Source organism: Prionailurus bengalensis, chromosome E3 (genome assembly GCF_016509475.1).
Source record: "Prionailurus bengalensis isolate Pbe53 chromosome E3, Fcat_Pben_1.1_paternal_pri, whole genome shotgun sequence".
NCBI classification, from domain to species: Eukaryota; Metazoa; Chordata; class Mammalia; order Carnivora; family Felidae; genus Prionailurus; species Prionailurus bengalensis.
This window is the reverse complement of record NC_057357.1, coordinates 3,970,412-3,987,025: the sequence shown is the minus strand read 5'-3', so window position 1 is coordinate 3,987,025 and position 16,614 is coordinate 3,970,412. Positions and strand designations below refer to the sequence as shown.

The following is a 16,614-nucleotide window of genomic DNA, read 5'->3' as shown; positions in this document are numbered from 1 at the left end:
AATTGAGACTCCATTAAACAACTCTCAAAAGATGGTATCACTTCCAGTTTTCTCAATTGCCAAGAAAGAAATGTCCAATTTTTCTTTTTACCTACTAATGGTGGGTCTAAGTGCATTTTGTGTTCTATTTCCTGACCACAGAGCTTAATGGGATGTTTCCCCACCATTTCTGTCCACTAACCAGCAACAATTGGGCTTTCTTTCTTTCTTTTTTTTTTAAGTGAAGAATCGAGCCAGGAATTTTCTCTCTTGTTTGAAAGGAGTCATCTTCTGCCACTTTGTGGGTTTTTTTAAAAATGTTTTTATTTTTTATTTTTTTATTTTTTTTTATTTTTTTTTTAATTTTTTTTTTTCAACGTTTATTTATTTTTGGGACAGAGAGAGACAGAGCATGAACGGGGGAGGGGCAGAGAGAGAGGGAGACACAGAGTCGGAAACAGGCTCCAGGCTCTGAGCCATCAGCCCAGAGCCCGACGCGGGGCTCGAACTCACAGACGGCGAGATCGTGACCTGGCTGAAGTCGGACGCTTAACCGACTGCGCCACCCAGGCGCCCCTAAAAATGTTTTTAAATGTAGTTTTGAGAGAGACAGAGCATGAGGGGGGAGGGGCAGAGAGAGAGGGAGACACAGAACCCGAAGCAGCTCCAGGCTCCGAGCTGTCAGCACAGAGCCCAACGCGGGGCGTGAACTTGTGAACCATGAGATCGTGACCTGAGCCAAAGTCGGATGCCCAACCGACTGAGCCCCCCAGGCACCCCCGCCACTTCGTGTTTTTAATGAATATTCTCTGGGAAGAGAGGTCTGCTACCCAGCTGGACCTGGCTGCGGCTTGAGCAGAGACAGTGCCTTGCCTCTTCTGCCAAAGAATGAAAACACGCACATAATGGAGAGCTACAAGGGCGATTCTCCTAAAGTGTGTCCCCCACTAGCTACCCCCCCACACACTGTCTACAGACGTGAGGGGGCTGTGCTTTCCTACACGAGTGCAGAAAGTACCCTTCATCCAGGCAAGGCTGCCTCCTTCTCTGAGACCCCACACGGGTCCCCTGCATGCCCCCTCTGTACCCTCAGTCCCCAAACCTGCAGGTCCCGTGTGACTGGGCTAGAGTCCAGTGGCTTCCCCCTTGTCTTAACCCCCGCCCCACAATCTGCCCACCCGATCCTTAGAGTGACTTCATGTGCTTAGGTGGCTTTAACTGCCTGGGATCTTACAGCACAGACACCCTGGGGTAGAACGGATTTCAAATGTTTCCATCTGTGCTTAGACCGCATATTCAGTTACCTTCCCTAACTCTTTCTCGGAAAGTAAGGTCACAATTGCGAACTGCCAGCCCTCCCCAGTCCACTTCAGATGCCCCTCCGCTGCCCATCGGCCACATGGGCCCAGATGCCCCACAGCCACTGCACACCCGGTGTGTCCCAGTCCAGCCCCGCGTCCTCACCCCAGACCACTTTTCCACATCTTCACTGCTGGCTTCTTCATCGACAGTCACATGAACCTCAGCATGTTAGGCCATCCTGGGTGATTCTTTCCACCCCTCTATTAACGAGTACCCCTGTATTAATGAGCACCCAAACTCCCCGTGACACGTCTTCAGGATCCATTGCCCCTTGTCTCCACAGCCTGGAGGTGGGCTCTTGTAATTTCGTGCCTTCTTCCCAGCATCCTTCACCCATACCTCCAGTCCAACCATCACAAAACCCCCAGACAGAGCTTCTAGAACTACAGATCTGTTCAAATAGCACCCCTAATGGAGAACCTCCTGTGGTTCCCCAATACCCAGAATGTCTTTGTCCAAGTGCCTGAACTTAGCGGTCGAGACTCTTCTGGGTCAGCTCCCAGCTAGTTTTCCCAGCTCATTCCCTCCCCCACCCCCGCCCCGTGCTGCACTGCAGCCACACCCAACATGTCATACCCTGTCACACTCGCACACTCTCCTTACCACTGTCGGTTCTATTCCTCCTCCCTGGAGTGGCCTCAGACATTCTCTGTGTGAGAAGCTCAGCTGTCAAACTGTCACCTCCTCCACAAGACTTACCCCACACCCCACCTATTTTCTGTCCCTCTTTGCTGGGCGGCTGCAGCCCCTTCTCCAGACCTCCCTCCTCAGTGGCACTGGCCTCAGCCACGTCCCTCATGTCCTATTAGGCTGTAAGCTCCAAAGGCAGAGGCTGTGCTGACTTATCTTTGTAACCCTTGCGACACCCAGCTGGCTACCTTGCACATGGCGGGCATTCCACAGACACGTGAATGTTAAGTGTGCAGACTTGTTTCTGTGTGGGACAGATGGATGAATGAACCAGTCAATCAGCATTTAATTATGATATAATTACAGTAGGAACAAGACTTGATGAGATAGGCACACATCCTTTTTTTAACTGAAAGAGCTAAATGCGATCAATGTTCTCCTTTAATCCTAAACTCTGAGGGCGGGGGAAGGGCTGCATAACATTCGCAGCTGAAAAGCAGGTTCCACAAAAGAATGCACATTATTCTTTCCAAGCACTTGCGATGAAACATTTACCAAGACTGACCGTGTGCTGTGCCATAAAGCAAACTTCAATGAATTTAAAGGAATTGAAACTGTACAAAGTGTGCTCTCTGACCATAATGGAATCTAGCTAGAAATCAGTAGCAGAAAGGCAACAGGAAAATCTCCAAACACAAGGAAACTAAATAGTACACTTCTAAATAATTCGTGGGCCAAAGAGGAAGTCTCAAAAGGAATAAAAATACATAGAACTGAATGAAAATGAAACACACTATAGCAAAATATGAACACGATATATCAAAGTATGTGGGATGCAGCTAAAGCAGCGTGGGGAGGAAAATTTATAGCACCAACTGTTTATGACAGAAATGAGTTTAAATCCATAGTTTAAGTACCCACATCAAGAAATTTAAAAAAAAGATCAAAAAATAAACCCAAAGCAAGCAGAAGTCAACGAAACCAAAAATAGGAAAACATTAGAGAAAACTCGATGAAACAAGAAGTTGGTTCCTCAAGAAAAAAATCAACAAAATTGATAAATCTCTAGGAAGAATGACAGAAATATAAAAGGAGAACACCGCTATCATAAATGAACAAGGAACACAATGACATATCCTGCAGCCATGGAAGAAGGGACTACCGCCAGGAGTGTGACATCCACACACGTGAAAATCACAGATACTGACACTAAGCCAAGATTAAACAGATGACTGAACAGTAGTATAACCATGGGAGAAACTGAAACGCTCCCCCAAAAGAAATTTCTAGGCCCAGAGGATTTCACTGGAAAATGCTACCAAACATTTAAAGAAGGATTGACACCAATTTTATGCAATTGCTTCTAGAAAGTGGAAGAGGGGGAGAACACAACCAAATTTATTTCATGAGGCCCACGTTTCCCTGACAACAAAACCAGGCAGACATTAAGTACAGGAAAATAAAACTGCAGACCAGTATCTCTCACCAACTTGGATGCAAAAACATCACCCACAAATTATCAGCAAACAGAATCCAACAACATGAAAAATAATTACAAACTGTGACCAAGTGGGATTTACTCCAAGTGTGCAAGCGTGGCTCAACATTTGCAAATCAATCCACCGTTATCTGTCCACTCGCTGAAAAGACAAATCCCATAATCCTATCACTCCATGCTGTCGAGGCATCTGCAGAATTGAACCGGCAAGGTAGTCACAGTCACAGGGTGGAGCGAGAGCCGGGTTATGGAGAGTGTGACAGGTTAGGGGCCCACGTAATCATTTATCTGGGAAGGAAATGAGCTCACTGGGAGCTCAGCGGGTCAGGGCAGTCAGGGAGGGATGAAGGAGATCTGAGAAATGGTCAGACTCTTCATCCTCCGAGAGAAGAACTGGGGTGTGAACAGGATTCTGAGATGGCAGCTAGGAGGAGGAAGCTCATTTTGGACGGCCTTGACCCCTATAAATGCTGCCTCTGAGCACTGCAGAGGCTGAGGTCACAAGGAGCAGGGAGGTCAGAACCCCACCGCCACATTGCCCATCGGGGTCATCGGTGGAAAAGGGGGCCGGCCACACCCTGAGCTGGAGGACAGACGAGTGGCAGCCCTGGGTGACACTGTCTTAAATGTCTACTAGTTTCAACTGTCCTTATAAACAGAGGACACACTCACTGTAGAAATGAGATACGCGGCAAAATCCAAACAAAAATGTAAAATAAACTCCAGATCACACCACATAGAGATAATAACCGTCAAAAATGTGACATATTGGGTGGCTCAGTCTGTTAAGCGTCCCACTTCGGCTCAGGTCATGATCTCATGGTCCGTGAGTTCGAGCCCCACGTCGGGCTCTGTGCTGACACCTCAGAGCCTGGAGCCTGCTTCGGATTCTGTGTCTCCCTCTCTCTCTGACCCTCCCCCGTTCATGCTCTGTCTCTCTCTGTCTCAAAAATAAATAAAACATTAAAAAAAATGTGACGTATTTTCTTCAAGGTCTTTTCTTATCTCATGGAGTTTTATACAAGTTTTATACAATGTTTTTATAAAATTTGGATCTCATACAGTTTTGTATATTATTTTTTCACTTATCATTAGATCATGACCATTTTCTCTCTAAACTTTTTTTTTTAATACTGACGAAATATTTAGTATATTGTCATTCCATAAGTTTTTCAATTACACCCCTCTGGAATATCTGAATGTTTTTCTTCTTTTTTTGTTTTGCAGTTGCAAATAACTGCAGTGAGCCTCCCTATGTCGGTGTCTTTGTGCACACGTGTGGTCATTTTCTCAGGTGACTTCTCCATATAATGCCTTCCGCAGTGTCATCTGGTCTGAGGGCAGAGCAGGAGCTGGTGTGAACTGACTGGATAGAGACAACACCGAGTCAAGGTGCTCAGAGGGGCCCAGGGTGAGATGCCCTGGGGAGAGTCAGGGAAGGCGCAGGCTGGGGGGCCTGGCAGGGCATTCTAGAAGATAAGGGGGTTGGAAGTTGAAATCTGGGGGAAGAGAGGACCAGCAAGATGAAAGGCTGACCACAGGGCTGAGACCAGACTGTTTCTCTTTCCCTCTGAGCTCTGTCCGCCCGCCAGGCTCCCAATCACAGGGACCACCTTCCACCACTCATTACCATTACTTTCCACTGACTATCTCCCTAGAGCACACGCACCCCGAACACTGAGGACATGGAGGTTCCTGATGACCCTCCGTGGGCCCCGCCCAGCGCTGGAGGAGACAGCGGTCGGGGCTCCTGGAGGGCTGCCTTTGGCTGCTGGTGCGACCACAACAGATGGGTACTCACTGTCCTCATGAGTCCGTACGAGCTGAGGCGTGCTTGGAGGCCCGTCCCCCGGAGTGGTGAAACACAGGACTGACGTGAAGTAGGCAGTGAACTTCTTCAGGTTCGTTATATACCCGTGGTGGGCTCCATGGAAATCTGGTGCAATGGTGACCACAGTGATGGCCTCGGGGATCTCTGCGGGCCATGCCAGAAGCTGGGACGGGACAGGGTGAGAAAGAAATCCTTTTTAATTGTATGTCTTCATTCTCAAGTCTGTATCAGAATCTTATTTTGTGGTTGACGTAACTTCAAAGAAAGCCACGTCACCATCAAGAAACTCTGTAAGTCTAACGTTTTAGAGTCCCACTTAAACATACTGACTTTAAGAGACATCTCGTAGATTGTTGAGATCATATATTTGATACGTGTCCATATAAATAAAATCTCTACTTTAACTCAATTTGAAATAACCGACATTCCTCAAACTTTCACTTACGCTTCACTTAAAGATGATGCGGGATGTACATGTTTTCAGACACTAAGCAATAAAGACGACACCATCTTTCTTCAACTTAATCAGTACAACGAGACACGGACACAAATATTATTTCCAGAGAGTCACCTACTCTGGCTCAAAAAGAAGCCCCCTGATTCAATGGGAATGAATCTTAATTATTTGTGATTTATGTCACACTGCTTTTCTGAAAAGAATTTTAGGAGGTTGATTACAGTTTTAAAGAAAAATAGTGCATCTACATATTCTAAGAGATGTTGTTTTCACATGCGGGCAACATCGTGTATGAGTGGGACTTCTAATTCCTGTGACGCCAAACATTTGCAGGGCTAATCAGGTCTGAAGGCTGACCTGCCTCAGGACACAAAGCGTATTTATAGAGATCAAACCGACATCGAGCCATCGAATGAACGCTCTGGTCTTGCCAATAAGACCTGACAGGAAAGCCAAGGAGGCAAAATCATCTTGGTTGATCTGATCATTATGATTTTCTTTCAAAAAAGCTTCTGACTGTAGATTCTTCTGGGGAATCAAAAAGAAAAGAAAAGAAGAGAAAAAAGAAAAAAAAAGAAAAAAAAAAAAGAAGAAAAGGCAGGACAAATTTCTAGCAACATCTGCCACGTAGTGAAAACCAAAAAGCGTTTTTGTAAGTTGAATCCAAATGGGGAAAAAAAGGGAACCATGTGTCTAAGGAACTAATACCCGCCGAATCTGAAATTACCAAGAATTCGAGCGGACTAGGTGGAGTCCCTTCCCCATGAAGATCTTCCGTAAGTCTACCTTCTAATGCAGAACACCTGTGAATATGTTGTAGGTAAAATTAACACAGGACCCCGGGCCAGCTAGAAGCTGATCCAGTCGGCAAGATGAACTATACTTTGGGAAGTTATGTCCAAATACACCTGTGAAGGTAATATGTTCTGGTAGCTAAGGACAGAAGGAGGTTGGATGGTGGGGATCGGTCTGTGTCTCTACTTCAGTCCAGGTAGGTGTCCTACATTCTCTGGTCTCGGTTCTATAAACAGAACTCTCCCTTAAATCCAGAGGGGGAAGGAATAAATGCCCTTACTTGATAGAAATATCATTCACTTGCGTCCAGTGCCCTTTGTTCTTCTGAGAGGACTCCTTGCCGGGAAGAAGTGGTTTGTACAAATGCTGATTCTAATCAATCGAGATAGGTTTCCCACTGGTAATTTTAAAACGAATGGCTTTTTTCAAAAGAAATTACTCTGTTGCATCTGAAACGTCCTCTTGAAAACTAACAATTTGAGTTCCTGAACCAGTAGAAGTGATAAGACCTTGGATAAATGCTGACCACCCCCCAGCCCCGACCAAGGTCGACATACACTGTAGCTTGGTGCAATGGGTTCTTGATGAGATGAGGGGTGGGCAGCCCACAAGACCAGAACACGGCATGACAGCCACCCAGGGTTCTGAGCTAGGTCCGGGTACCTTGTATCCCTGGTTGATGCCATTGATGAACTGCTGAGGTGGAGGGTTCCACAGGAACTGGATGGTTGTGGAATTCACAGCGTCCGTCTGCACATTCTGGGGGGGTGCGGTAGGCACTGTTCCCGGGCGGTCGTGGAGGACAGCAGGGCAAACAGCAGGAGCACAGTAGGGAGAAGAGAAGAGAAAGACACCCTGAGCTGCCGTTCATGATTCACAGGCAATTACGCCATCGAGAAGAGTGAAGTGTGATGAATGTTTTTGGAGGCTAATAGTGGCATCACAAAGAAAAAGAACTAGGCTATTTCTCATTTTCTTCTGGAGAATTCTTTAAGGCATAGGCGGAGAAGTGGACTGGATCATCTCCTGGGTGACGCTTTCCCAGGAATCCCGAGATAAATAGCTAATGAAAGCTTTCTCTGGTTTCTTTTTTGGTTACTTGGCGTGTGAGACTCAGGCAAGGTTTCATCTAGAAGCCCCTCCCCCTTTAGACACCACTATGTTTCAAGCCAATTTATCCTTCGTATCGAAAAAAAAAAAAAAAAAGGCATCCTTTCCCATATGGATTATTCATTCATTTGGAGGCTAAATCTCTCTTGGTCTGTTACGGGACCACCATTTTTAAGATTTTCCACTCTTGCTGTCTTTCTGTTATTGACCAGCTATATACGTGCCAAATGGCCTGCCTTCCAGGAAGTCACATTCTAGGGGAGATACTCATTTGACGGATACAGGCAAATCGCTCCCTGGAGCAGGAGACTCACGGGGCAGACTCCGTCCTAGGAAAGCACGGAAGCCTTCAAGTCAGGAGGCATCTGGACTAGGCCCAAAAGGACGGGCCTTGAGAAAGGCGCTCTCCATCCAGAAAATGGAGCACGCAAGGCCTGGTGTTTATGAAATCTCTGGTGCACTGTGAGAAAACAGTGAGCGTGGTGAAACATGGGGTGCACAGGGGCAGTGTGGCTGAGGAAGTGGATTAGGTTGCTTTGGGCATCGCCTCCTGTGCCGAACCCAGTGGTTGATCACATATACGGTAGGCAATGGGGGAATCAGAAGTGTTGTGGAAAAGGCAGTGATGTGACCTGGCGAGCCGGTGGAGGATGAGAACCCCAGCGGCCTCAAAGGAGGGGACTAGCACCCTGGGGGTGACATCCAACTTTCTGCAAAGGAAGGTTGCTTGTTTCAGAAACAAGACACAGAAACTGAAAGGATCTTTTGGCTCAAGGTAAAGAAACAAAGACCACAGTCTCCTGGCCCAGAACATGTGGGAACAGAGCATGGTCCTGTTGAAAGATCATCGTGATCTCTCATTATTCTCCTCTTGGAAAGCTCATCTCATTAGGCAGAAATAAAAACGCATAAAATTTGCCCAAGCCCCTCAACTGGGCTCTACAAGTCACACTCTCTTCCCATCTGCTCCGGACCCTGGCTGCGCTAGACCTCAGACCCTCCCTCCACCAGCCACCGAGTCCACGGTCCCGTTCCCCACTCAGCATTTGTGGATTAAAAGCGCCCGGGGGGGGGGGGGGTCGCGGTGCCTAGGATGCAGAAAGCTGGGAAGAACCTCACATCCAGGAATAAGAAAAAGCTGAACTAACTACAAAATCTTAACTTTCCTTGAGCCCACAGAAAGCCGAGGTTGACAGGACAACCCGGTGGTCTGGAACATTAAGAAAAGACAGGCCTCTTGACGGGTCAGAGCGTGAGGGCCGGCTCACCGGTGACACAGCAGGGCAGCACCATCGGGGACACCGTACAGCCGGGTAAGGGAAACTCAGCTAAACTTCCTAATGAGTCGCCAGCGGCCAGAGGACGGAGGGCTTGGCTGGTGCCGATGCCCAGACAAGTTCAATACGGACAGACAGATACACGAAGGAGAGAATTGCAACGGCCTTCTCGTGAGCCAGAAGGCAATGGAGTATGATATGTTTAAAGTACCGATGGGAAAACCTATCGTCCCGGGGTTCTTGTCCTGTGGAAGCATCATAAAGATGTCTTCCGGAAGACGAAAATGGAGAGAATTCATTACTAGCAGACCCGGACTACGAGAGTTGCTGGGGGAATGTGCTGTCCAGTGGACACCCAAACCGCATGTCTACGTGGAGAAATGATTTCCAGACACGGTTCAAATGAAGGTAGATCTATTTCTTTCCTTGTTTTGACTCACTCTCAAACAGAGTTGACTGTTTAAAGCTACAAGAGCCGCGTTTTCTCGTGACTTGTAACGTGGGTAAGAGTGACGTGAACGGCCCCGACGGCACGAAAGGTGGGAAGGTGGCGCCGGAAGCATCTGTTGGTGAAGTTCCCACGTTATGCACGGGCTGCACTTCAAGAGAAGCTGTAATTCACTAAGGATATAGATTTTATTTTATTTTATTTTATTTTTTTTTCAACGTTTTTATTTATTTTTGGGACAGAGAGAGACAGAGCATGAACGGGGGAGGGGCAGAGAGAGAGGGAGACACAGACTCGGAAACAGGCTCCAGGCTCCGAGCCATCAGCCCAGAGCCTGACACGGGGCTCGAACTCACGGACCGTGAGATCGTGACCTGGCTGAAGTCGGACGCTTAACCGACTGCGCCACCCAGGCGCCCCAGGATATAGATTTTAAATTCCAGAGCAATCACTATGTGAGTTTGAAAAGAGATACAGAACAAGACAAGAGGGGGAAAAAAAAAACAATGTAGATACAAAAACAGCTAATTAATCCCAGAGCAGGCAGGCAAAAGAAATAGAAAAGGAGGAAATAGAAAGAGGGGACACGTAGAAAACAGTTGGCAGGGGATAGATTCTAATCTCACCTGCTGAGAGTCCCATAAAATGTCAACAGTCTGAACGGAGGGATAAAGGACAGACTCCCAGATGGGTGAGGAGGAGGGAAGAAAAGGAGCCGCTGGGAGAAGAGCACCGAGCGACTGTGCTTTTCTCCCGGAAGCCGCGCTCTCTGGACGCAGGCTCAGTGCTGAGGTTTCGTGGACTGAGACTCCATACAGCCTTCCTGTCCAACGCTGTGATGTTCTCTAGAACATAACACTTGCAGAGAACTGGGATTTTGCATAAATTAAATGAGCAATGAGTTCCTGGTGTCCTCAGAGGACATCTTGCGTCTTTGCAGTGCTTTGGGGACAACATGATCATTGCCCCGAGAGGCTCGTGCTTTCCTGGTTTGGGCTGGTCACTCCAAGGTCAGCGTGTCTCTGGGGTCCACCGTGGTCTCACCACCACAGGCCCCGGGGGCCCTGGGGTGACCCGATCAAGGACGCAGTTCTGTCTTGCCCAGGCTCTCTCACCTGGAGTCACGCGAAGTCAGGAGGTAAGGATGGCTCGTGCCACACCCTTGCACTGAAGCTCATGGAGCCGGATGCCCTTTCCACCCCAAAGTCACCGGACGGAGATTCTGGAGCCTCAGGTTCCTTCTTCTCACCCACCCTGGGCTCCATCCACAAACTCAGCAGTTCCCCCCGGGCATCCATAGGCTCCCTGCTGCCCTAATTACTGTCGCCGGAAATGCCTCACACGTTCATGGACAGTGGAATAAAAATCCTCTCAAGTGAGAGAAAGAGGTACAGCCAGAAAATCTTTCTCGACACAGCTTCCAATAGAGGCTGAAAGACCTTCCGGGTGGAGGGCGGAGGGCGGTGGCTGGGACCTGTCTGCAGGCTTCACAGGAGATCTGAGGGGAGCTGTGGCCTCCCACTGCTCGCAATAAGGCCTCAGGGGCATTTTCTCCCCAGATAATTAGCATGTGAAGTGTCCTCCTTTCCTGTCCCTAACTGCAGGCCTTGAAGAGGTTTGGTAAAGTGACAAGTGTGGTTTTCCACACTTCTTTTTCTTTTGTGGTTTTCCTTGCTTAAAAAAAAAATACATTTTCTCTAGATAATTTCCCCAGCACTGAACCCAGTATGTTCTCAGTCTTAAATTCAACACAGCTTCAAGCCGTTCAGCACTGGCTCGATTCTCACAGCCAAGGACAAGGATCTCTGTCGTGAGCACCCAGCACCCAAGGGCACCGAACGACTCCGGCATGTGAAACAAAAAACCACAGGAGTTTTAGAAACAGGAATTTATCCGCTATGGAAAAGTCTGTGGTGGGATAACGCAATGGCGGGGGGGGGGGGGGGGGCGGGTATGGTTCTTGGAGTGGGCCAGCAGGAGGCGCTGCAGGGCCCGTCAGGCGCCTGGGATGGGCCACACCAGCACCCAGGTTACTGCCGTCTGTCAATTTTTCAGAGTGGCAAACTGTGGTCTGCAGCCACTGAAACACTTACAACTGTTGAATTACACTCGAAAACTATACCCATGTATGCATTGCACGTCGCTAAGTGAAAAAAGCCGGTCTGAAGAGGCCACATACTGTGCGATTTCAACCGCGTGACATTCTGGAAAAGGCAAAACCACGGAGGCAGTCAGGTCGGCGCTTGTCAGAGGGGAGGGAGGGATGTGAAGAAAGTGGAGCACAGAGGATTTTTAGGGCAAGGAAACCACTCTGTGTGAGGTTATAACGGACACGGGTCACTATACTGTCATCAAAACCCATAGAGTGTATGCACCGAGAGCGAACCCTAATGTGAACTCTGGGTTGTGGGCGAGTGATTGTCAATGAAGTTCACTGACTAACAAATGCACCACCCTGGGTTGATCTTAAAGAAATTTCCTTCTCCCTCCTTCCCTTCCCTTCTTCCTGGTTAGTCATGTAAATTCAGCAAGAGTGGATTCTTGATGGATTTCAAAATGAGTCTACTAATTTTAGAAATCGAAAAGTATTTTAAAATAATAAGCTATATAAATAAATCAACTCATTAAAAAAGACTACAGAGTTTTACTGCTCCAAGTAATTGACTTTTTGAAATATTTGGGATAGAATACACAGTTAATATTTATATGTCATGAATTTTTCAGATTTTTAGTTCTTTAATCAAATAGAAATGAATGTCAATACTGCCTATGCAGGCTTTTTTTTTTTTTGATTTTTCAACTCAGTTCATTTGCAAACATTCCTAAGAATGCATGTAACAAAACTTTTATGAAAAGTTGATTTCTGAAGTCGTTAAGACCTACAGTCCATTTTATGTACTTTATATTTAAGTATATAATATTTATTACAACTGTTCACATCTATATCATTAACACTATTTTATATTTACAGAGACATAATTCCCCAGCATAACGAACAACTTTCTGGTTAATGGGAGTTATTAGGTCCACCTACTCCGAAAGTAAAAGCACTTTCTACCCGAGGAATGTCATGGCAATGATTGGAAATTGAGATGTGTGCTCGGATAATCTTCTCCTTCTTCAGCCGAAATTTAGTACGTGACGGGAAAGGAATGTGATGAAGTGACAATACCAGGCAGATTGCAGCAACCCCTTTCCCCAAAGCACTGATCTTACACAGAAAAGATCACAAGTGGGAAATTGCCTGTAGCTACACAATGGGAAGGAAGGGTATTTATGAGTTTGGTTGCAACCGTATCAGATCAAGTTCAAGAAGCTGGTTACGTTGTCCCGCACTTGAGAGCGAAAGCCAACAATTCTCCTGCAACCCCAGAATCACTCTTCTTTCCAGACTGAGTGCAAACTGTCAGCAACGAGTCTGAGACCGATGATGCACGGGGGATAGGAAAGGTTCTGTTCTTGAATGGCACTGTGAGAAGCCGTGGATGATATGTCGGATGACCCAGAGAGAGACAAACTCAGTCCAGAACATTATTAAAGCAAAACGTCCTGAGTGACTCCTTCAAAAGAGATGGGTAGAACGTTACTTTGTTGTAAAAATACATACTCGAGTTAGATTGAGTGTCCCTGTTTGTGAAGCATTCCCTGTATTAAGCGTTATGAGGGCTCAGAGGATACACCTAGAAGGAGGTGAGGAAGTGAGGACAGCTCATGAGAAGATGCTCTTCAAGATGGCAGCTAGTGAGGCCTCGGCTGATCTAAGCTGTTGTCCCAAACTGAGGCCAAGGGACTAGGCTTTCCCATGCCCAGAGCATCGAGCCATTAGCCACAGGCTGACCATGGGAGGGGGGTCCTCTTGAGTGAAGCAGTGGGCAGTTCCAGGAGGGTCACAGCAGTGAGCCCTGAGCCCGCTGGGTGCCGGCACTGGTGATAGGCGTGTCCCCCACAGGAGGTGATCTGGGCGGGGGGCACCACAGTATACCGCACACATAGCAGACATGCTAGGAAGGACGGAATGGTCACAGTTAAATGGATGCTAGGAATAAATGTGTATTTATATGTATCAAAGAACACATTTGTAAGCGATGTATACCAAAGCCAAAAGAAGGGTATAAAGATTTTACTGCAAAATTCAATCTGAAAAGCCTGAGATTCCAGAAATCCATTGTTTCATTCACGGAGAAATTCTCCTCTGTAAGTGGTGGCTGTAGGCGCCCCCGAATGCCGCATTGAATGACGCTGTCAGAATGGTAAATCTAATAAAATTCAAGCATGCTACAGTCCCACCTTTTTTTTGTCGTTGCTTTGTGAAAGAAAAAAAAATGGCATCCCTTTTGACAGAAGCTTTCCTTTCGAGGGATTCAAGATAACGCTACACGTCAGGCGAGGTTTGAAATATCAGCACTCATCAATCTGTGACGGAAACTTTTCTGGTTTAGTGACCTGGGCTAAGTTTGTCTCTGGGCCATCTGACATGCCATCCATTTGTCCTGTGATAGCATTCCTCGAAAACGGGGACTTCCCTGTCTCCCGTTTCAATTCCAGGTGGAAGCCTATGGGCTTGTCCGAAACAAGGGTCTTGCAAGAGTGTGTGAACTGAACAAAGCAGTTATGATCACTGTCATTAGTTTTACTGACTGGGCCTCCCTTTGAAGATTTGTTGAAGGATGAGTTATGGGCCCCAACAATGGCGTAGTTAACTGACATTTTTGAGCACCTGAGCAGACGGACACAGTGGAGAACTGCCGAGATCTTGCCGAAGTATCCTGACACGTATGGGTTCAAAGAAGAAACTCCGCGTGGTTACGGAGTTAAAAACTGTGCACTGGCGATATGGGATCGATTTTATAATTCTAAAGGAGTCAGCGTTTGAACTCTGAAGGAAACATACTAAGACTGGCAACAGCTTCTGTGTAGATCCATAGAAATGCCCATTATTTTGAAATACTTGATATGAAAAACATTCGCTCAGAATCCAATCCGTTCACCTCATCACAAAAAAATGTTCAACATTATGTCTGTCAAAGAAATAAAAGGAAGAGCTCTTAGCCTAAAGAAATTATGCCCGTAAAGTGCAATTTAAAGAGGCTGAATTATCTGCATTCCGGTTAATGGCAAGGAAGAAGTTTCTCCTAACTGGGCGGAGAGAGTAATAAATTATCTTCAAACACGTGCGACCACCTACTTGTACAAATACTTCTCGTCAACGGTAACTTCCACGTGTTTGAAGAGGTTAAAAGTCTGCATGCAGTCTAAATGGAGCCATCCAAGGAGTAAAACCAGGTATTAAAAATGTTACGTTCATCCATCAGGTCAAGTATCTCGCTATACGTCCTGAGATTTTTGATCGGGAAGGTTTATACAAATTCACCACATAATAGTTTCCTTTACATTCTCCAAAGGTGACCAGAGAGGCTTTAAAGAAATACTATTAGGAATCCATGGACTAAAATGTATTTGAAACCTTTCATTCACTTCACTGCAGTTTTATTATTATTAATTTTCATGATTTTCATATTTTCCCAGGTTTAACTCATGGGAGTCTCGCCAGGTGGGCCTGAGTCTTTCTGACAAGTTCTCCCTGGCATTTGATAGTTCGTTTTTTTTTCTTTTTTCTTTTTTCTTCTTTTTCTTTTTCTTTCTTTCTTTCTTTCTTTCTTTCTTTCTTTCTTTCTTTCTTTTTCTTTCTTTCCTTCCTTCCTTCCTTCCTTCCTTCCTCTCTCCCTCCCTTCTTTCTTTTCTTTTCTTTTCTTTCTTTCTTTCTTTCTTTCTTTCTTTCTTTCTTTCTTTCTTTCCTTCCTCTCTCCCTCCCTTCTTTCTTTTCTTTTCTTTTCTTTTCTTTTCTTTTCTTTTTCTTTCTTTCTTTCTTTCTTTCTTTCTTTCTTTCTTTCTTTCTTTCTTTCTTTCTTTCTTTCTTTCTTTCTTTCTTTCTTTCTCTTTCTTTGCTTTTTGAGCTCTCAAGGTCTCACAGGCTCACCTTATGGGATACCTGCTGGATAACTTACCTGGAAGCATCCATTTATTTATCCAAGAAAGCCCGTTTATTTCTGTGGTTCCTGGGAAGCTCAGTGCGAGGGGATTGGTTCCTATTTCTAGGCCTTTTAAAAAATTCTTTTTTTTTTTTAAAGGTAAAACATCATACTACTATTTCAAACTCAGTTTCTTTGATAAAAATCTCCATTCCTAATAACATCGACATGATACTTACTTGCTTTACCTCGTAATGCTCATGCAATTGCCTTAAAACCCAAACTCAACACCACCACCACGTGACTGCTGAAAACAGTTGTAGACCTTTCTCCCTCCCTCCCTTCTTCTTCTTTTTGTTTTTTTTTTTTTTTTTTTGCACCTAGAGTATATCCTGCTAGGGACATACAGTCAAGTGACCATGTTTTTTTTTTTTTTTTCAACGTTTATTTATTTTTGGGACAGAGAGAGACAGAGCATGAACGGGGGAGGGGCAGAGAGAGAGGGAGACACAGAATCGGAAACAGGCTCCAGGCTCTGAGCCATCAGCCCAGAGCCTGACGCGGGGCTCGAACTCACGGACCGCGAGATCGTGACCTGGCTGAAGTCGGATGCTTAACCGACTGCGCCACCCAGGCGCCCCAGTGACCATGTTTTAAAGAGACCTGAAGTCACTGCTGTTTGGTTATGCCACCAATTCAATATGAGCTCATATTCATTTTTTAAATTTTTGCCTTCAGGTTTTTAGAACTTTTTATAAGTGTCTTAAAATTGAGTTTTATAAACGGATACAATAGATACATGGTGTCAAAGTTGATGGAAGCCCGGTAGATATTTCTGTGCCCCCTTTTCCCTGCAGGGGCTGTTCTAGGAACGCCCGCCTTCCTTTCTTACGGCTGCAGAATGGCTTCCGTGCCTGGTTTTTTCCCCCAGGACGCTGCTGATGGACGTTTGGGTAGGTCTGGTCCTTCTGGAACCTCTAGCACTGAGGTGGACCGTCTCAGGTATGTGCTGCTCCATTTTTTTTTATCTGTCTCACTGCAGTAACTTTCTACAAAGCGGAGAGTGGACACTCTGCCAGTTATTGGCACTAGAAGTCCCACCCGTTTGGGGTAGAAGACGAAAAGGAATTTGCAATAGTTTTAAACGAGACAGGTAATTTCCATTTTGAAATGTCTGACGCTTTCGGAGATTATACAAAGACTTTTTTCAAAATCGTTTCATAGCGAGCTACCAAGGTAAGCCCCTCCCCCTCCCCAA

General features: G+C 46.1%; 1 protein-coding gene across 1 annotated transcript in view; it reads right to left on the bottom strand.

The window, feature by feature from the left end:
- Window positions 1-16,614, bottom strand: part of SDK1 (sidekick cell adhesion molecule 1) — an 883,215-nt gene that overhangs the window by 147,313 nt on the left and 719,288 nt on the right. The window contains exons 18-19 of the mRNA XM_043561368.1: window positions 7,216-7,331; window positions 5,271-5,463 (exon numbers count right to left, since the gene is read on the bottom strand). Of these exons, the coding sequence (XP_043417303.1) occupies window positions 5,271-5,463; window positions 7,216-7,331 (309 nt within the window). The remainder of the gene's footprint in view (window positions 1-5,270; window positions 5,464-7,215; window positions 7,332-16,614) is intronic.